The following is a 21,398-nucleotide window of genomic DNA, read 5'->3' as shown; positions in this document are numbered from 1 at the left end:
TTCCGACTTGATGAGAGCCGGCCATTGTTGAGAAGCTGACAACTTTTAAATCATTTAGTAATGTAGGTACTACAAGGCCTTTGAAACTATGTAAGCTGTTAATTACTGGATATTTAGTGGCATCATTGCTGACAACACATCTCTGATGACACATGTTAAACAGTAAGGAATAAGCCCGGGGTTTAGGAAACAGACACAAATGATATGTCACCAGTGGCTTGAATGAAAATCTTTGTTGTGTGGTCTTTTGGGAAGTGCTTGACATTGGTCTTGAGCATAACTCTTACATAACGAACGTCATTATTGTATGATCCTGGATGTTGATGTTATTTAAGATTTTCTTCTAAGTACAGATGTGGATATGTTTTGAAGCAGGATTATACTTGTACCCAAGGCATTATTTTGGGTTAAGAAGCTCAACAATTAGAACAAAGACAAACAAATGTCAAACAACCAATATGTATATTTTGTATTATGCAAACTTACATTCCCAGTATGTATATTGATGTTGTTACATTTTTGCTACATTGGTACACTGTAGGTAACAACTTCCAACCATATTGATCAGTCTGTTTCAATCAGTCATGCAAATACCATATAACCTGTTATGTCAAATTGAACACATTGAGTCAGATACCTTTTCCTTAGGAAAAAGAATGAGCTAATTTACCATGCAAGAAGGTAACGGGTATAATATCAACAACAAACTCCTCAAGTTTATGTACAATTATTTTACTTCAGAAAAAAAAATGCAATACACAGTTCTTAACAGAACACATTGCTAGACTGTTGATGCAAAGGTAGACAATTTATTTGTCTACTTTGTCCACTTATTTACATTTAAAAAAATCTCACATAATGTATGTTGTGCATTATGCCATGCTAAGGTGGAACAGGGTAAACATACTGTATACGTACCTCAAATTTGGGTAAATATAGATCATAAATTTTTTTGGTATTCATAAGAGATCAAACCTCATGATATCCAGCCACCTCCACTTAAACATTACACTAAGTAATGTTGTAATAACTTAAAATTTTAGTTACAGTAATGCCTCTGGTAGTCTTTGATAAATAAATAATAGGCAAATACATAAATAAATCTTGCATCAATAACTATATTATGATTATATAGTGTATAACAGGATCTGGCTTCTTAGTGATGCCTTATAATGCCTTGACAGATTTCTCTCTTTTATAAAATATTCACTAAATAGATAAGAAAATATCATTTTCTTAACTTGAATACATTTTGGTAGCACAAAGTAGATTATGTAGACATGTCTTCAAATCTGAAACTAATTTACAAAATGTTATACCTGTGTGACATACAGTATGTTTATGAAAACGGCTCACTACTGCTGTTAATTGTGGGGTTTTCAGTCAATAAGGTTATGTAAGATCTACTCTCCAACTTAGCATCAAAACATTCCTGTTTCCAGCTATTCATAAAAAATACTTCTAACTTGAAATGTTTTCTCAACATTGATATTAAAAGGTATCCTGACCCGCCTCATGAGAGACTAAATAGTATTTGAAATGAGAAAAATTCAAAGCACACTTTAACAAAGCCAAAGTAATGCACAAATGACATACTGTTGCATAGTATTGCAGTAATTGCACAGATTTTGTCAGATATTATATCCCCCCAAAACAGGGCAAAACACACCATACATAAGAATACAGTGCAGTCACGTCCAACTGAAATGAATTGTTTCTCTGATGTCATATTGTTGACAACTCCCTATAGACAGACAATGTAATTATGATAACCAGCATACAACCATACAATCTAGTCTGTCAGGTCCAGACACCAAGACTGCTCTGTGCTTTGAGTCTGAACACCAATACTCGATCTCCGAGATGATGGACTCTCACTGTCCCGGCTCTCGATGGACCCCCCATTCCCCAAAAGGCACTCCAGACTGGTATGTCCCACAGATGTTGAGTCCCCCAAGGGAAGGTTGGCATCACAGCCGTCAGGCCCTAAGTCCTGGGAGCAGACTGAGGACGGCCTCAGGAAGGAGGGGGGAGATGAAGGGACGGCGTGAATGGAGTGGTGGGTGTCCTCCAGCATGAGACTGGTTGTATCCTGCTGAGTGAGGTCATGACCTAGACAGTCCGAGCTAACGGTGGAAATATCCATCCGGTGCGTGGGCCGGGGGGGTTGCAGGTGTGTTTCAGAAGGCAGGTAAAGGTAGGGGCTGGAGCTAGGCGAGGACTCCAGGAGTCGATGGGCGGACGTGGGAGTGAAAGGCAAGTAATCACCACTGCCACTGAGGGGCTGGAGACACAAGTTATTATGGGACTGGCTAATGCCAACTGGAGTAGCACTCAAAGCCATATCTTCTGGGTCTTCAAGCCCGGTCAGAGGATCTGGACCAGGGCTGCAATCCTGGAAATCTGGGCTATGTGAGGACGGGCTTGTCCAGTGGTGTGGTGTGAAGCAACCGGAGTCTTGGCAGGGGCCTTCTCTGGGTGTGGAGTCTATGACATGGGGCTGGTAGAAGAGCCCTGGGCTGGAAGATTGGGCCTGGTAGTGTCCCTCTGGCTGGGTACTACTGGGGTCGGCACTCCCTGGTGTTACACTGTACGTCCACTGCTCTCCAGGGTGATGGCTGTGGTGGTTGTGTCCCTCCAGGCTTCCGGCGTCATGGTGAAGGTGCAGGCTTGGTGCCAAGTTGTAGGCCATGCCGCTGCTGGCTGAGGTGGGATTGGAGACCATGTGGACACCGTAGGGGTAAGAGGACAGGGAGGCAGTGTAATGGTTCACAGCCACATGGGCCTGGAGAAGGTGCATCATGTGATGGAGGTCCTTGGTCAGCTGTGACACTTCCTGGTTCAAATTAACCATCTGTGGTGAGGGGTACAGTGGACTGTTAGGTACAGTGAAATTCTAGTTCAAATAGGATCCCAATGTTAAATCCCAATGAGAGAAGGAAAGGCGATACGTGTCCTAAATAGAAAGGAAAGTGGACAGAAATGTGGAAGGATGCGGTGAGGGGGGTTGGGGGGAGGAGGGGGGGTGAGTAAGGCTGGCTTGTCATCTGTTTTATTCCAAGTATTGTTGAGTCAGCGCCTCCTTACTTTTCCTCTGCATTGCAGAAGAACCCCTGCTGATTAATTAATACCTCTATATCTCCTTCAGACAGTACCTACCCAAGCCCATCTGTATCACCACACCTGCGTAGTACTGGCCCATAAGGACGCAGAGATGCGCTGGGCTACCTAAGATAGATATCAGAGACTATTTATGATCTTGGAAGTAATTTATCACTGTTGGTTTATAATTGGGGGTTGAGATTTGATCTGCGAGTAGACTAATTACTACTTAGTAGACTAAGTAGACTGTTTTTCTTCATCTTCAATAAGTGCCTGCAATTAAAAAGATTAGATACCTACTCTAAATTATCTACACATTTTTGTGTTTGAGATTCTGATATTCTTCTATATTTAATGTAACACAATTTGTATCTTCAAATATTGTTTCAATGTGGAGAGTTTTGAACTGGCAAGGCATGGTGAGTTCCGCACATATGGGAGGATAACGTGTTCTGAAATACATTAAGGCTTTAATCTTGGATGTGTTCCCTTTAAAGTTATCAGAACCTGTCGATGTTTAGACAACTGTAAAGGAGAACCTGGCTTGTGGCCTCTTAAGGACTACAGATAGATGAGTTATTTGGTTCAGCCGGTGGTCTATCTGGGCTGAGATTAACTGTACCTTTTGGTTGAGTTGATTGATGCTCTGTCGGACTTCCTCTGTCTCCAGGAGCAGGGTGGCATTCACCTGCCTGGAGTCTGTTCAGGTGAGACAGAAATGACAGAAACGAGGAGAATCATACAGTACACAGCATGAAATGTGTGTTGAACTGATTTCAAGCACTGTTTCACTGGGACAGTTACAATAACGACGCTACAGTCTGTTACCATATCGTCAAACATGATGGCAGGGAGGAACAGTGGACCCTGCCTTTAAGCCTAATCCCCAATCTTAATGTTTAGGATCCAGAAACCAAGAATTGTCACCAAATAAAGCAAAGGCTGACTGCATTGCAACATCATTTCCACCTTGCAGCATTTTGGATGAATGTAGATTTGTTTTACAACAAATGACTTGTTTTCATTTAAAAATCCCTAATGTTGTTTTGTACCCTGTTGTCCTCAAGTGCACTGGGTCCCTTCATTTCAACACTTAAGCTGTCAGCTGATCTTTCCTAACCTACCATGTTCCAGAGGGCATCACATTATGGTGGCCTCGGTTTGAACCCTATCTTCACCTTCAGCCAGCTGGTGTACAAATGAGACTCCCTGTTGGTGCGGTCAAGGCAGTCAGTGTGTGGCTGAAGGAGGTTTCAGTTACCTTGAGCAGGACCGCCCTCTGTGCTTGCCTTGGGCTCCCTCTGCTCTACATTGAAGAGGAAAGTCTGTCCATTGTCTTCGATACCATCAACAACCCTGTCGGGGAGAAAGAGAGAGCAAGAGAAAGAGAGAGAGAGAGAGAAGGGACAGAATGGAGGGTAGGGTGTAGTAACAGAAGAGCCTTTTCAATTATCGTCCATTGCCAGACGACCCAAGCAGCAACCGCCGATGATGAGAACCTGCACTGGCAGGCACCCATCTGGGGTTAACCGGAGGCGAGTCCCATGGTGCCTGTCTGGGACTGGAGGACACCGGACTCCACTGGGCCACTTTACTGTATTACCCACATGTACATGTGAGGCTTACTGGGTAACCTACCGATACTTTATAAATATGTAAGGATGGCTGGTGGAGGTGGATAAGGTGCATGGTTGATAAAGTAACCGTAGAGTTCTGATGGCTGAAAGATGATGAAAGATGCACTGTGAATGTAATCCATTAGCATTAGCTATGCATCACTGCTGACACTTTTGCTGCAGGTACAGTACGCCGTGTGGTTGTTATGAACGACAGTACCGGCATTATATATTGGAACATATTTGGGAACAGTGTTTGCCATTCATTATTTGTGCTGCTTAATTAATGTTTTTATCTTGATAAAACACCTTTATGAGGGGGTTTGTCAACTGGAACATAAGTTATGTTATTCTCTACCTGGGACTGAGGTCCGGGGGCCCGAAGCAGCTGAATTTGGGGATCAGAAGCTTAGTGGGCTTCTTCCCACTCCCAGACTCCCCCAGCTCTGATGGAGCTGGGGGACTGGCAGAGGAGACAGAGGGGGTGCAGTGCTCCTTCTTGGGGGCTGACTGGGGGGACAGACTCTGGCCCCGGAGGCCACGGCTCAGGTTGGGGGAGCGGCAGCGTCGCAGGGCATTGAACTGGCGAAGCTCGTCGCCCAGCAGGTTACCCAGGGAGGTGCGGCGAACGGGACTGCTCAGATTGGGCAGGAGGAGGTTGCGTCGAGAGCGAGACCCTGGGGAGAGGTGGAAGTAGTCGTCTGGATCGTCTCCTTTGGTCTCTATTATGGAGGGCAGCTTGTGTTCGGTTGAAGCTCTGGTGGTCTGGGAGAGGAAAGGATATGCAGTTTTACGGGTAGTCACAGAAAAACGTGTATTGATTTATAGTTGTGTGTAGTTTTTTAACTGCCACTGAATCCCAGCAAATTATATTTGGGAAAATGTCTTAATAAAAAATGTAAAAACATATGGACAAGTTCATGGTATAAACAACCTAGTCTATAGCCTGAAGTAGCTCATAAGGTTCCCCATTAGAACAGCTATTGACCTAGTTAGTGGGTCGACCCCTGGGACCAAACCATCCTCTCTCCTCCAAATGAGTTTCAACCTGTAGGGGAGGTCCTAGCACTGGTGCTAACCCCGATAGCTCTCTCACTAGCAACATGCCCCAGAAAATGAGGGGCTTTTACCTTGAAAACCGAGAAACACACCCTTGAAAATTTACAATTGCAATAATGTATGCAATTCTCCTTACAATTGTGTTGAGGCTAAGGCAGTGCATTTGAAATATATTGCAAGTGGCAGGCAGGTTTAGGATGGATAAACATGGAATGGGGAAGTAATGGTCACGACTGTGTTGTCAGAGATAGAAAACTGAAGGTTATGCAACTCACGTGTGGAAGTCTGGGTGACTTTGAGAACCTAGTGAGGCCCTGTAAAAGCAACAATAGACTTTATATTACACATTTACTCTTTATAGAAAATGTTTTACATTTTAGCGTATTCTATTTATCTTAAATCCCTCTCGTTTGTCAGACCATTTAGAGAATGGAAATGTTTAAACTACAGAGCACAGGATTTCGTGTTCATCCAGCTACTCTTTTCAGTTCTCTTTAAAAAGTATGACCTGCAACTCTCTAATGATTGTGCTTTAAATCACTAGATTTGTCTACCATGCAACGCCTTGTTAGTGTCTTATCCCTTGTTTCCAGAAATGAGACCATTGCCATGCACCCTTTGAATCTCATAATTGGTCCTTATTTGCACTTGATGGCAGCAGGAGCTCAGAGGAAATTCCTCTTTCCGCTACCATGGTGGGAAATTGTTAGCAATTTACAGCAATTACTAGCTGAAAGGATGACAAACATGGAGCTGCATTGGTGTGATGCGGCTTGTCTTCTCGTGTGAGAGATTCCTTCCTGTACATGACAGTTACAAACAAAACTGTCTTTTCATGGTAGTGAGTGAGATCAGTGCCAATAAAACTATTTTATCAATAGGTTACTAATTGGATGTGGATATTCAGCTATATGAGTCAGAGAACAATGTTTTAAACAATATGTTCAGCAGCAGGGGGAAAAACCCTTGATAACCTTTTTACTTCTGCAAATTGATCTCCTGTACTTCAGTCTTTTTCTCAGGACTGGGAAAAATACTCCCAAGAAGATGAAAACCTCTCCTGATACAAACAGGACTGATTTATTAGCCATCATTTTATATCACTGCAGCAAAGACATGAAGGCACGTCAATATTAATCAGTGGGACACTAATGCCAAGACTGACCCACATACTGAAGACAATATATTTTGAGAAAGATTTATGTAAAATGTCCTATTTTTATCCATAAAGACACACTGCATTTGTGTATTTTGAAAATGAATGCATGTGTGTGTGTGTGCGTGCCCTGACATTATATAAAATAATGGGTCATGTAAAGAATTTGAAATATAGACAAGAGTGCAGTACGAAAGAAGATTACATGACAGGTTTGAGATGAGAAAGGTGGGAAAGATACAGGCTAAAACATGCTTGGGTTGGGGGCTGTGGAATCAGCATGCATAAGTGGTAGGGGTTGTACGTGGGACTTTCGGTCAAGATAGTTGTTACAGTAAGAGGGCTAAGGAAGGCACTGCCACTGCAAATACAAACCTGGCTATTGTGTGGAAATTGCAGCACTGTGTCTACGTCACAGCAGGTCCCCAGTACTTAGCGCTCCTTCATTCTGTCAGGGGTTGAGCCTGCGCCTCTGGCATAAAGCCAGAGACCCCACTCCTAGCAGATGGTGGAATAGAACTAGAGCACTGCTCATGTGCTGCAGCACACCACCATGTACAACCCTCTCTTTACAACCAACCCTGTCCTCAACACCAACCCTCTACTGTCTGCACATACTACCTGGACCATGCATATAGCCACTGCAATAACAACAGGATATTATCATTTTACTTATTACTTATATACCCTGGCTTTGAAATTGCTTTCAGAGCACACAGGGGAAACTATGAATGAAATGCAAGCACAATTTCATTATCCTTGAGGTTGAAATCTTCTTCCAGGAAGTCAGTAACATAAAATAAAATGACGCAAAAGACTGTTTAGGCGACTGGAAATATGGTCTCAATAACTTTACAGGCTTGTAGGAAAATTAATAAAAGCTTATGCAGAAAGATGAAGGAAATCTGTCATTTATGTCGTATTATTTTTGCTGTATTGTCAAATCTAAAGGGATTATATCCTTCATTTGTCTCCATTGTCTGGCAGAGACAATTCCTCCTAATATTTTGTCTGGCTGGTCAGTCAAATTTCCAGATTATAGCGGTTATTTGTTTTTAATGCATGAATAGTCCTAATAAAACACATGGAAATGAAAAAAAGTGTTTTTATTAAGAATACCTGGTAGAAATGCTCAAAATATCCGGTATGTTTACTGAAGTGTGTGTTTACTATAACAACAAAATCACAACCTAGTGTCAGCCTCTCTTTTCCAAATCACCATCAATCAGAACATACATTGGATCATCCATCCTGTTCATCGAGCTGTTAGCAGTTGTGTGAGACTACTCATGTCACTGGTACTGATGCATAGTAATCGTTGTGACAATGTGCCCACTGCCAGCCCCATTGGCAGGATCAAGAGTGGGAGTCAAGGATAGTGACAAACGCAGACACAACATTTGCGTGATAACAGTTCCTGTTAAATCACCCTTCCAACTTTTGAGGGGCAATATTAAATATTTGTTATTAAATAGTGTATGTGTGTGTGTGAGTCTCACCTCAGCCTCGCTGCCCTCCCTCAGGTTGTAGGTGAGGTTCTGGTGAATGTCTGCGGTGAACAGGCTGGCGTATTCAGGGTACAGCTCCAGAACCTCCCTCAGAGCCCTGATACTGATGTACTGCAGGTCACAGTAGGTCAACGCTTTCACGTCCGCGTTGGTTTTGATCACTTGATCTGTGTCTGGTAAATCTGAACCAATCAGATCTCCCTTTCCTAATTCCAACATTAAGAACAATGTGTCACATAACCTTTCTTCATGACAACGTAAAGTAAAAGTAAAAGTAAAAGTAAAACATTTAGAATGAATCTTAAAACATAACAATAGTTACATCAGTGCAAGAAGACTACATTTCAGAAATGGCTATTCTATGGCATTCTAATCTATTCTATAACATCTTTGGATAAAAGCATCTGCTAAATGACTGAATGTAACATCTGATTGCATATCTTCAACCCTATAATCATGACCCCTGGCCACGAACCTTCCCCACTGCACCCCAGACCCCCCTCCCCCCCACTCCCACACACACACTGACCCAGTATGGCCAACACCATGCTGTCCTTCAGCACCTCCAGGGAGCCGGAGCAGACAAAGTAGTCGGCGTGTAGCGCGTCCCCCTGGCGGATGAGGTACTCCCCAGGCGCGCAGAAGGAGGTCTTGATGTGCAGGGAGAGGGAGCGCAGGCAGCCACGGCTGGCCCCCTCGAACACGGGCAGCTGGAGGATGTCCTTGTTTAGGTGCATGGCGATGTCGGCCCGCAGCTCGTCTGGGAAGTCATGGAGGAGCTAAACAGCGAAGAGGAGAGGAGGTTGGTGTCGAAGACTGATTGTGGTGCATGTTGGCTTACACTGTCAGCTGATTCATTTATTACTGCTGATGGAGTGACATTATAGGATGGGGACAGCGTAATTGTAGAACCCAGAAGCCAATTGGATTAAAGGTAAATTCTCTCTTATGTTATGCTTATATAGTTAATAAATCCCTGAAAAATCCTATGATGCATTCAGGGATCCTTCCTGAATCCTTCCCATCTCACTGTACCTCGTTTGCATCAATGCCATTGTTGACGGACCAGGTGGTCTGAAAGTACTCCAGCATACGTTGTTTCAGTTGCTGGGGAAGGCGATGCACACGAATGAAGTCCTTCAGGTCTTTCATGCGTGTGTGGTAGAGTGAACGGCGGGAATACATGCGTTGGATAATTGCTGTCACGTTTCCAAAAACCACTGCGTGCATCAGTGCTGAGGGGAGTAGCAGAGTGGGTTGAAAGTTCATAAAAGGACAGCAAACCCAACTGAACTTGTTAAATTCATGGGTAGATATATTTTAATATCTTTACAACAAGAAGTTCTAAGAAGAGGTTCTATTTCACACAGTTCCCTAGTAATTGCAACAAACAGTAAAAAAAAGTAATCACCATGAATTCTAGTTTCAAGCTGTTAGTCTGCATGTCATCTTCCCCCCTACTATTTCAGTGCCCCTAGCATGGCCTCACTTAGAAACCATGCCAGGGGCCCCTGGGGGTGTCCCCCCGGTGGGCAGTAGCCAGACAGACTCACCCCCAATCAGCATGGTGCAGATGGAAAAGATCTTTTCGGCGTCTGTGTTGGCGCAGACGTTGCCGAAGCCCACGCTGGTGAGGCTGCTGAGGGTGAAGTAGAGGGCGGCGATGTAGGAGCTGCGCACCGAGGGTCCGCCCACCGTGCTGTTGGTGTACGGAGTCTCCAGACGCTTCCCCAGCTCATGGAGCCACCCTGCAGAGGTGGAGGGATGGTCGAGGGCAAAACGAAACTGAGTGAGAAGGTCAAGGTCTGTGGGCTCCTCACTTCTCTGTTGTACTTGATGTACATTTTCAATCCATCGACACGTTTTCCCCCAAGCCTGGTAGAAGACTGGGTAAGGATGATTGCACATCTTCCTCTGGATTGGATGTCTAGCAGCCTTCCTGAGGGAATCTGCCCCTGGACTCTCCTAGTGTTGGATTTTCTCATGGGGGCCTAAAAGAAACCTTGCTTACGGCCAGACAGCCCCTGGGGGAAAGTGAAGAGGATAGTAACTGAGTGAAATTAAAATTTTAAGCTACTTAATATAGATGGGACACAGATGCTAAAAACAGTAGTGGCCATAGGGGTGGGTCTGTTTTTAGTCTATTTCCAAAATCTTTTTATAGAGATTCATTTTAAAAATGCATCGTCAAGCCCATCAATACCACACAGATCAGAGCCCTATGGAACACAGAACAAAATGTTTTCAAGCATAGTTTTAGTCAGCTTTGTCTTGAATTGATTCTGTAAAATATAAATTATTATCTGGTTAATAACCAGATTGTCAGTGTTGCAGGCTTGTCATAAGTGTTTTAGATGGAGGGTTGCTTAAATAGATTGACTCCCATCATGTTGTTAAATTGATGTGTTTTGCACAGATAATTGTCCAGTGTGAGTCGGGCTTAAGTGTTACGCCATTAAAGAGAGAGTGTAAAAAGTTATTTGGCCATGGAGAGCTGTTGGTTGAATTTAATTCAATGTTTAGGTATAATGAGTGGGATATTGGTTGGCTCTCTGCTAGCTGGCTTGACAACCATGGTCCACAGAATGTAACGGCTGGCAGGGGAGAGAGCTGAATTAGGTTTAGTCCTCCAGGGGCTAATAGGGCCTGGAGTTAATTGGTAGGTGTACCCTAATGTAACCCTTTCCTTGGAGACTGAGAAATGCAGATAGACACACATTCACTGCATACATTGGATACCACAGCATACAAAATGACTAAAGCATCAGTCCTTCAGAATACATAAGAATGCACAGATGTACAGTCCCACAAGCACAGATAAATACAGATACATATATTTACACCACTCAACAGCTGGGACGTGGATACACAATACACACACAAGAATCCCTTTCCCCCCAACCAGGACACGCACATTATCCATACTTCACCATCTCTCCCATGGCCTCTTGCCCTCACTGTGGTGTGTCCCTAATTACAAGCAGTTATTCAGCCCCAACTTTGTGCTCCAATTAATAACCCTCAGACCCCAGAGAGGAAGGACCGTGGCCCTTTAGGACTCTTCATGCAGCCCCACAGCAAAATAATGGGAAGCTGTTGGTGCCTGTGAAAAGGAAGGTGGAAGCATACAGTAGTACTGTATGTCCTTGTAAGTTCACCTTCTATGCAGTGATGTGTGTTACTGTATGTTGGTTTAGTCAGAGGGAGGTATTTTTTGTGGGTGGGTAATGGTGATCCTATTGAAGAGGGTCTCTAGATAGACTTATTTCGCATTTATGTAGAGGACAGAGTGTGATACTCACATACATAGTACACACCTCTGCCAAGTCCCTTCAACCCTGCTGTTTCCTAAATATATAGTAGGCCATGTCCTTGATACCAATTAAAAATATCAAACTAGTTTAGTCCGGTTTAGTTTAGTTTGCCTTTGAGGTACTGGTCCAGTCTGTCTGAGTCACATCACCCTCACCCACCAATGTCCCAGGTGTCAGGGTCGTTGTTTTCCATCTCCTTCCGTCCGATGATGTACCAGATGCAGGCCATCCAGTGGGCCAGCAGGGCGAACATGGACATGAGCAGGGTGAGCACCATGGCGCTGTACTGGGAGTAGCGGTCCAGCTTCTGGAGCAGGCGCAGCAGGCGCAGCAGACGTACCGTCTTCAACAGATGGACCAGGGAGGTCTAGGGAGCAGGGGTGAGAGGCGGGAGAGAGAGGCAGAAAGGGAGAAGGAGGGTGAGAGAAAAAGACAGAATCAAACCGCCTCCAGTTTCCCCTTCCCCTGATAATGGCTTTAAAAGTCCACCATTAACTGGATGATTCCTGCCACACGTGGACTGTACCCACCACAGTAATGTTGAAGGCGTAGAGGAGGTCAAAGGGCAATGCTGCCACAAGGTCAACAAAAAACCAGGTGGTGGCATAGTGGAGGCAGATGGAGCGTGACTCGTACTCGACCTGGCCCGACTGGCTCACGTAGGACGTGCGGAAGTTAAGGATGATGTCTGGGAAAAGCAGATTTTGTTTCAGTTTCCTTTTCAAGCCAAATAAGGAGTTCTGCACATCAAAATCCCATACTTTGAATACAAATAAACAAAAGACGATGTGGCACAATGCAGTTATTACGTCATTGATATTGTTCATTTGAAACATTTGTATAGTACATTATAATAAATTATGTATATAGGCTACTAATTGCTATCTAATTCTTTGATGTTAATTGCTTCAAACAGGAGGATGGATGTCATCCCCAACCCAACAAATAAGGATATACTGTATGTTCCTAATCAAAAGCCTGAAAAGGAAGTAGGAAGTGAATCATCAACATAGGTTATCAGATCTTCTACCTCATCCTCTTTCTCTCCAGATTCCAATAGTTTCAACATGATTCTGCCTCTTTCAACACTTTTTAACAACCTTTACAGGCTTATTTACCAAGAATATAATCGAATACTGATCACACATGGTGTTGTGCCACATAAGAATACAGCAAACAGACCCAAAGCTGATCTTATTTTGAAACGTAGAAATGAAAAACCATCCACATCACTAAGTGTAAATTTGTTTTTCTTTTTTAAATGTATTTGTGGCTGACTGTTATGTACTGTGCTCTACAATGAATAGTGTATTTTCACACCCACTGTAGGCATCAATAAAATGTTTCCCTTTGAAGTGAAACCATAGACCCACTCAAACCCAGCTCGGAAAACTCAATCTTATACCCCTTACTCCTATGATCTTATACCCTCCTTCCTACCGCCGGTCCTTTAAACATAATATGTTAAAGTTAACATCTCCCATCTTACCCAGGATGAAGAGCATCTCCACAGCAATGTCACTGACGATGGTGGTGCGGGCCGCATTGTCCTGCTCGTCATACGGTGTGAAGCAGACGTTATAGGGCACTGTAACAGCCACGTAGAAGGTGGCCAGTAGGATCATCCAATCCCACAAAGCCTTGGACACACTATAGTGGAGTAGGATGAAGCGAGACTTCTGCACTGCCGCCACCTTGTATTCTGGGAGAGACGGCTTCTCAAACATGTTCTAGATGGGGTCGAAAAGAGTGGGAGAGGGGGGTTAGAAGGGGGTTAGAGGGGGGTTATAGGGGGGTTACGGTTAGGCTGTCTGGTCGCACCCCACTTTTGGCACATTTTGAACATGCTAAAGAAAGGGCCTCACTGCATATAGACATGCTGCAGTGAGGCTTTATGTATTTGTATTATTGATATGGAGTAACTGAGTGGAGTAACTGAGTGGATAATAATAATAATAGTTAAATAACTTGTCAAGTAAATTCATCCAGTTATAAATAAACATAGACACATCAGGAATATAGGCGGTGAAGGGAGATTTGCTACGGTTGTCAAAAATATATTGTAATGTGATGATAATACACTGTAATGTTTTTCCAAAATAGATGACTCAAATGTCAAGATATGCACTTGGGGAGTTCACAGGAAGCTGATATTTCAATATGGAAAACAGCTCAGCTGTTAAGGTGAAAAGGACAGCCATTGCCAGTCAGTGTGGGCTCTGGTTCTCTGTGGGGGCTGTGGAGGAAGAGGCATTTTCATGACAGACAAAAATGTTTGGTATGAATGGTTTCACCAACAGTAAGTTCAGCAGTTGATCAACTCGATCTGCTTGTTGACACTACTGCTGAACCGCATCTGCAGAAGAGCTCTACATGCGGCGATGAAGTCACACTCTGTGAAATATATCCAGTTCTTGTGTGATTTTATGGAATAAGGGATTCATATATGAGGATGTGGGTAATGGAGAGGAAAACTGCACCCATAAAAAGATATCATTTGATTAGCACTTTTCTTTCCAGCTTCCCTGTCATCTAAATGCCATCAGAAATTCTATATGTAGTCTCATTAAAAGGAATGAGGAAAACGCAAGACTGACCGAGCACTACAATTAACTTCAAAAAATGATGCTTATTCATAAGCCCTCATTTGAATTTTTGATTGCAAAATCTAATAGCCGTTATTGTCGATGAGTTGGCAAATCTGAGAGAGTGCAGCTGGCGTAATGACACCACAGATCTGCCAATGGTTCCACATACTTGGCACACAATGGACATAACAATATTTAGAGGAGAGTGAGCAAAGCCATTACATTTGACAGGGAAGGGGTGGGGGGCGAAACAGAGAATACACCAAATGGCTGGTAATTCATCGAAGAACAATGTTGCCTTGGTTGAAAGTAGTGGGAGGCGCGCCCCAGGAGTCTGGGTAATGAAGTATTAAATTGAATTTCCCTGGTATGCTTCCAGGAGCTGCCAAGAGGTGTCCAGCCTGTATAATCTCCTAAATGATACTCCAGGGTGGATGGTTAGCTTTTTCCTCACGAAGATAATTGGGCCGATGGACACACGCCGCTACAAGAATGGGGGACAATAGCACATTTATCTCCTCTTCGAAAGGGTAAAGAGGAATATGGCAAATTGTCTCAGGACTAATGACCCTTGACATATGCTGACACGGTCTGCTTTTTGGATCAAAGTGTGCAGACTAAAAAGTGAGGGAGAGAGGGGCATTTCAGAGTCACTGTTTTACATTATGTCTCAGTTATATATATTTCCTCTCTGATGTTTCCCTGACTTCTGTGAAGATCAGAGCCAAAGCACCACAGCAGAGCCTAATCACCATCAACTGCTTCTGTTATTTTAACAATGTAATTTCCGAGAAGTCAGCAATAGTTGATTTTTTAATTATTTATTTAATCTGACATCATCAGTCAGGTCACCTCTTTGTCTTTTGGCCCCTTGATTATCTGACCAAGTACGTCCTAATGAATGGATGAGGAAAACATTACAGCTGAGGGGGTCACATGTCGCCAAATCTCACACGGCTACATCTGATCTTTTCACTTCATTAAGCCTAACACCGTCAATCCCTTACGACTACAACCCCCAGCACGCTCTGAGCTCTGAGAAGCCAGCTGTGTGACAAATAGACATGCCGTCCTTGGTGTTGTGGACAGCATGAGCCCACGACACATCCCTCAAGTTCAGATAGTTAAAATGAAGTGTCTCCAAAATACATTTAGTTAGTTTAGTTTCACTACCATAATTAACGTTTTTAGTCAGAGGACAGAGTTCATATGAAATTTGAGTCTGGGTTTCCTAATAAACAGTACAAGAGACCATGTAAAGTTTATAGACATGTAAAGCTTTACTCAAAGCAAGGTTTTGTGGTACGTCTGCTTGTGCTTAGAAATACTTTAATATCACAAAATTAAATGTACTTTCTGTGAGAACTTCACATACTTGCTTTATCATGTTCACCTTCATCTTAAGCAATCCTATACATCTCGTTCCACAGCACACACGCTCACATGAAAAAACAGGTCAAGGCTGGTGTACTCATTTGAAAATGGGTTACAGGAGATTATATAGAAACAGGAGACTTGAGTAGCATGTTCTTAACCCCACAGAGACGAGAAAGAGAGAGAGAGAGACAAAGTAAAGAGAGGACAGAGATAGTGAAAGAGAGAGATAGTGAAAGAGAGAGAGTGGAAGAAAGAGAAAGGGAGAGAGAAAGAGAAAAGGAGAAACCAGAGCAAAACACTAATAAACTGTCTTGTATTGTGTATTGCACATACTCATACAAAGGCTGTCACAGCACTTGGTTGAATGCTGTTTAGTAAACCGAATGCCAGTCAAGCTCAAGTAATATAAATAATAGTAGCATGATTAATTTTCTGTCAGTTTTGTTGTATCGTTTTTGAAAGAATGAAGCCCACTCTTCGCAAAATTGCACCAGTGGCTCGTTACCTACTTATACTTGTCAAAGCTTAACTACAGTCCTTTAGTCCAACATTTAGATAGATCAGAACATAAAAATGATCGAAATGTGAACACCACTGTGCTTTTTGCTGAAACTACAGTCCTCAAATCTGAGGCTATGATTTGCACTTCGGAGCTGTCAGAGTTCTCTTTCTGCTACATTTAGTCAGGGACATTCCCCCAGAGGCAAGTAGAGTGACGTGCCTTGCCCAAGGACACAACATCATTTGACATGGCCGGGAATCGAACCGACAACCCTCTGATTAATAGCCCAGTTCTTCTGCTGTACAGGTGTTCTCCCGCTTGCATCTCTACCTTTCCCGCATGGAACGAGGTGCTACAAATAGAGAGCTATTCCAAGCATGTCTGACGTGGATATGGAGACATTCACTGCCAACAGTTACTGCACAATCAGGGGGATGTCGAGGAAAAGATGGATAATGGTGGGTATGATGAAAGAATGGAAAGAAGAAAGAACTTGCTCAGCTCAATGCTCTGTGATTCCATGAATAAAGGAACAAGAGTTTCATGAATCTAAGTATGCAACTCTCTGTTAACTCCAAGGGCAGAACCAGGAACCCCGACTCATATGATTTGCATTTTCTTAGCTCTTTATATGATGAAGATGAATGCCTTTTGACAACAAACACTTTGACAAACCCTTCGAAAACCTTTAAACACGAGGAGAGAGAGAAAGATGACAGAGAGAGTGAGAGAAAGAGAGATAGCGAGCGAGGAAGGTACAATCAAGATCAGTTAACACTGTAGTATTTGTATATCAACTGTTGGTTACCATTCTCTGTTGGTATCTGATAATGTAGATGATAGAGATTGTAGGGACAGATTTGCCTGGGAAGACTTTGGGAAGCAGTTATATTACATGAATGTTTCTACAACTGGTTGTTCCCATCCTTGATTGTCATTGGCTATATCGCGTTCCATGCCGTTGTAAAATACAGCATAACGTTACAGGTTGTCCTCATAACATTCTTTAACATTCCATATTACTGCGCATTAAATATTTCAAATAGAAAAAGACGGCAAAGGTGTCGATCTGGCTGTTGCGTGGCAACAATTTATGTAGGAACTATACTTTGTAGTGGCGGAAGAATTACGGTTTATTATTAAACTATTTTGTTTCTGATGGTTTGTTTCTAATTGTTAGGCACAACGCTTCATCTCCCCTTACCTGTTCTAAAATCAGCGCAAAACACAGCCTCACGGGGCTTATTGCTTTTCTAAAACTGTTACTACAAATATTTGATATGGTTTCATAAAAAAAAAAATTAGAAACAAAATAGTTTAATGATAAATCGTCATTCCGTCAACCGACGTAACAAGTGCCTGTGGGATGTTTTGACCAAGAGTGATAGTGACTGAGTTTTGTTTGCATGTGTTGTGTGCACGTGTGAGAGAAAAAAGATTAAAATAAATATCCAGAGATAAATTCAGAAAGAAAGAGAGAGTGTGTACTGTGTGTGCAGAATTGTACAGACAGAATTGCTTGCTGTACTGAGACACACACCGAAACACACACACGCACACACACACACACACACACACACACACACACACGCACACACACACACACACACACACACAAACTCCTTATGTTATCTTTGTTACATTCCAGTATAATTGGAGCTTTATGTAAATTGTTGGTGCCGACATTTTGTCATATTGGGTTAGCCCCAGTGACATGTTCACAAGCAGTTTAAAAAGTAATGTTTAAAGGGAATTAAGAAGACTCAGTTGAATGAGCTGTCAAGATACGAGGCTCTAGAGAAACCAACAACTCATTTGAATAGTTTTCAGTGTTGGCTGTGTCGTTGTTGTCACTATCTTACCGCAAATAATAATATTAGCAAGAAATAATAATAATAATAATAAAGATGTGTGTTTTTCTGTGCTGTGCGTGGCATTACAGTATTTGAGTAAAAACACATTAATATCGTCAGTGTATGTAAATTGCATTCTTTAATATACGTTTACAAAGTAATGACCAGTAAGTGTTTTTGAAGGTGGTGTTTCTCTATGTTTATATTTGCTTGTGAGCGTTTTTCTAGTGAGCTGTTTCTCAGCATGTGGTTGCGTCTGTTTCTACATAGGCGAGTGTCTGTTTTCAAAGCAGGTGTGTGCATGTCTGAATCTGTTTGGTAAACAGTGCCATCTGTGAGAAGGTGGGATCGGAACCATAGCACCAGGATGTTGGCAGACAAGGAGGAGGCGTAGCACACTGTTGCCCAGGAAAGGGCTAGGTGTGCTGGCCTGAAATAAACCACACATCCTCCTCAGGCTGAAGGTGTGGAGGATCCCTTTGGGGGAGGAGTGGAGTGCGACACATGACTTGAGGCATACAGTGACAATCCTCCTTCATCTCAGTTTGTAGTAAGATGTGTGAGGTGTATATACGGTTGAAAAAAACCTAACTGTTAATTTAAGATGATTATCATTTATCTTGTTATAATTGTAAATTCTCATGACTTAAAACACGCTACTGTCTGTTGCATCCCTTTCTTTTAATACATATTTTAGTTTTTGCATTCATTGTAATAGATTTTTGATATGTTACATTTCTCACACCTTTCTTCTAACTTCCCGTGAGGTTCTGACACTACTGCACATGGGGGGGGGGGGGGCTTCATACAACACCCTGTAGGAGACAGACCCCCCTGCCATGGGAAAAGCTCAACGTGCTCTGCCACACAAACTCTTTCATTCTAAAGTTAAAGGAAAAATTGAAAATATTTGCATATAAAATAATAGTACTTTTGACATGATGGCTAAACCTCTCTAACAGAATGTACTGTTGGTATCACTGCAACACATGGGGAGAGGATACTATTGCATGCATTTGTGTGGAAATGATTCAGTTTAGAGACTGATTACGTTCTTAATTTCAAATACATCTGAATGCGCTGTGGTAACCAGGCTTGCTGATATTTACATTTAGTCATTTAGCAGACGCTCTTATCCAGAGCGACTTACAGTAAGTACAGGGACATTCTCCCCGAGGCAAGTAGGGTGAAGTGCCTTGCCCAAGGACACAACGTCATGTGCACCGAACGGGAATCGAACTGGCAACCTTCAGATTATTAACCCAACTCCCTCACCGCTCAGCCACCTGACTCCTGATATATTAATTACCCATGAGGTAAGGCGTTCACCAGGGATCTATTATCTCATAGATATACTGCTCTGAAGCAGAGATACATGATGTCATGAACTCACCCTACTGCATGCACTTAGTGCAAGCAATTAGTGAATGGGGAAAGAGAAATCATTAAAAATGATGTACACTGTTTTTAATTATAACACAGATTACAATGAATTCCATTGAGTCAAAAAGGGTAGCTTGTTAATATCTATGCTATATTTGCATAACTAATCATTCAAGGTTCCCCCCCCCAAAAAAAAATATATTCAACAGAGCATAAGGATTAAAACAGGTAATCAAGCACATATCCAATTGCCAACTGCCAATTAATCACTTAACCAATTATAATGCATGAGGGCGGGGTTTGTGTACTTACACTTCCCAGGTTGACTTCTCTCTTGCCTCCCCTAGAGAACTGACTGGTAAGATGGTACAGTACAGTCCGGCCTCGCTTCCTGGCTTCACTGAAATGAGAGCTGCCACTCTTTCTTCTCTGCCTCTTGTCCTCAGAAACTGTTCAAAAAGATCAAGGAGGCAATGATTAAAACCTGTATGATATTATTCATTAGGTCTCTTGCTACCTAAACATGAGGTCCTCTACATTTTACCATTCATCTCGTAAGTGGTCTTAGACAGTAGGCATGCATGACGTGGTGCCAATGTATTCATATGTGAAAATGAAATAACTTGATTGAAATTCATGCAATGACATTAATGCCAATAGTATTTGTAGAATCAAGATGAGGTGACAACAACATTTATTCACCCAGTCAATGTACATACAAAGTTCTGACAATGCACTGAAATGCCACTGAAACATCACATCTTCTTCACCCACCCATAAATTGCTTCACCTGCACTGTGGCATACCTTTTACCATCACAATTCAAATGCATATTTACAGTAGGTGTCACAAACATGTGAAACTACCTACTGCTTCTGCCTTTGTTTATTTCCTGGGTGAACACATGTGAGCATGTGCAAGCTCATCTCCAACAGTTGAATACCAAGCCAAGAAACAATTGCAGTAGAATGTGACAATGAAAAACAATGGAATTCTGTCCAAATGAAAGCCTGAGGCCAAAGGAGGGTTTGGGTCATAAATCATGCCTAGACCAAAGAACTAAAAATGTTTTGGGTTAAAAACAATTGGAGGTTTTGTAGCCTACCTTCTTTTTTGCTGCTGTGATGACCTTTGCCGTGTGTGTCAGTGATGTCCTTGAATGAGAATAGGAAAAGCACCATCTCCCCCTTCTCATTCTTAATGGGAACAATGTCAAGAAGGCACCAGAAGGCCGTCCCTGGAACAAACATTTATAACAAAATATTACAAACATGCACAGCATTAATTTTGTTTGCAAATATGCTGGCAGTGACAGACGTAAAAAAATAACAAAAGTTTGAAGCATTACAAATATCTTGTAATTACACATTTTCTGTGTTAGATTCACTCATCAGAACTGTAAAGACTGACAAAACAAAGCTAAAATCATGTGCAACGTGCTGCAATAGAACCAATACACCATTAATGTTCAAGCAAGCTTAGAGAAGGAATTAATCTCTATTTCAGACAAGGCGAGCCAATCAGATTGGAGAAGGAAGGGGCATCTATCCAGAGCCTCTCTTGGACCTAGCTAGCTCATTAGCAACTAGAGATGAGCTGTGCCTCCAAACAGATGTTGGACATCTCCCAGGGTGCAATAATGTGTATGTATGTGTGTCTGACAGGGAGACGAGAGAAACAGAGAGAGGGAGAGAGGAAGGGAGGTAGACAGGGTGTGTGAAAGAGAGAATGTTAAAGTAGTATACTAGTATGAATGTGTGTGTGCATGCATGTTTGTGTTTGTGCACTCGTGTTAGAATGTTAGAAATTCTGAGAAGTAACTTGTTTAATGGGGTCTATGGTTGAGTTTTACAGCACTTATCACCTCCTGCACAGCTCTGGTGATCTCTTTCAGTAATTAGTGACAGAGTTTCACACCATTTCCTCCTGACAGTTTAAGT

At 42.5% G+C, this 21,398-nt stretch overlaps 1 protein-coding gene across 1 annotated transcript in view; it reads right to left on the bottom strand.

Annotated features, from left to right (window-relative positions):
• Window positions 1-453: 453 nt before the first annotated feature.
• Window positions 454-21,398, bottom strand: part of kcnh4b (potassium voltage-gated channel, subfamily H (eag-related), member 4b) — a 28,053-nt gene continuing 7,108 nt past the window's right edge. The window contains exons 3-16 of the mRNA XM_047032387.1: window positions 20,564-20,695; window positions 19,771-19,907; window positions 13,245-13,485; window positions 12,286-12,443; window positions 11,915-12,122; window positions 9,995-10,189; window positions 9,477-9,676; window positions 8,971-9,220; window positions 8,433-8,647; window positions 6,053-6,091; window positions 5,077-5,483; window positions 4,364-4,458; window positions 3,725-3,801; window positions 454-2,854 (exon numbers count right to left, since the gene is read on the bottom strand). Coding sequence (XP_046888343.1) covers window positions 1,793-2,854; window positions 3,725-3,801; window positions 4,364-4,458; window positions 5,077-5,483; window positions 6,053-6,091; window positions 8,433-8,647; window positions 8,971-9,220; window positions 9,477-9,676; window positions 9,995-10,189; window positions 11,915-12,122; window positions 12,286-12,443; window positions 13,245-13,485; window positions 19,771-19,907; window positions 20,564-20,695 — 3,416 coding nt within the window. The 3' untranslated portion in view covers window positions 454-1,792. The remainder of the gene's footprint in view (window positions 2,855-3,724; window positions 3,802-4,363; window positions 4,459-5,076; window positions 5,484-6,052; window positions 6,092-8,432; window positions 8,648-8,970; window positions 9,221-9,476; window positions 9,677-9,994; window positions 10,190-11,914; window positions 12,123-12,285; window positions 12,444-13,244; window positions 13,486-19,770; window positions 19,908-20,563; window positions 20,696-21,398) is intronic.

This window comes from Hypomesus transpacificus, chromosome 13 (assembly GCF_021917145.1).
Source record: "Hypomesus transpacificus isolate Combined female chromosome 13, fHypTra1, whole genome shotgun sequence".
NCBI lineage: Eukaryota > Metazoa > Chordata > Actinopteri > Osmeriformes > Osmeridae > Hypomesus > Hypomesus transpacificus.
This window is presented reverse-complemented; position numbering and strand designations above follow the sequence as displayed.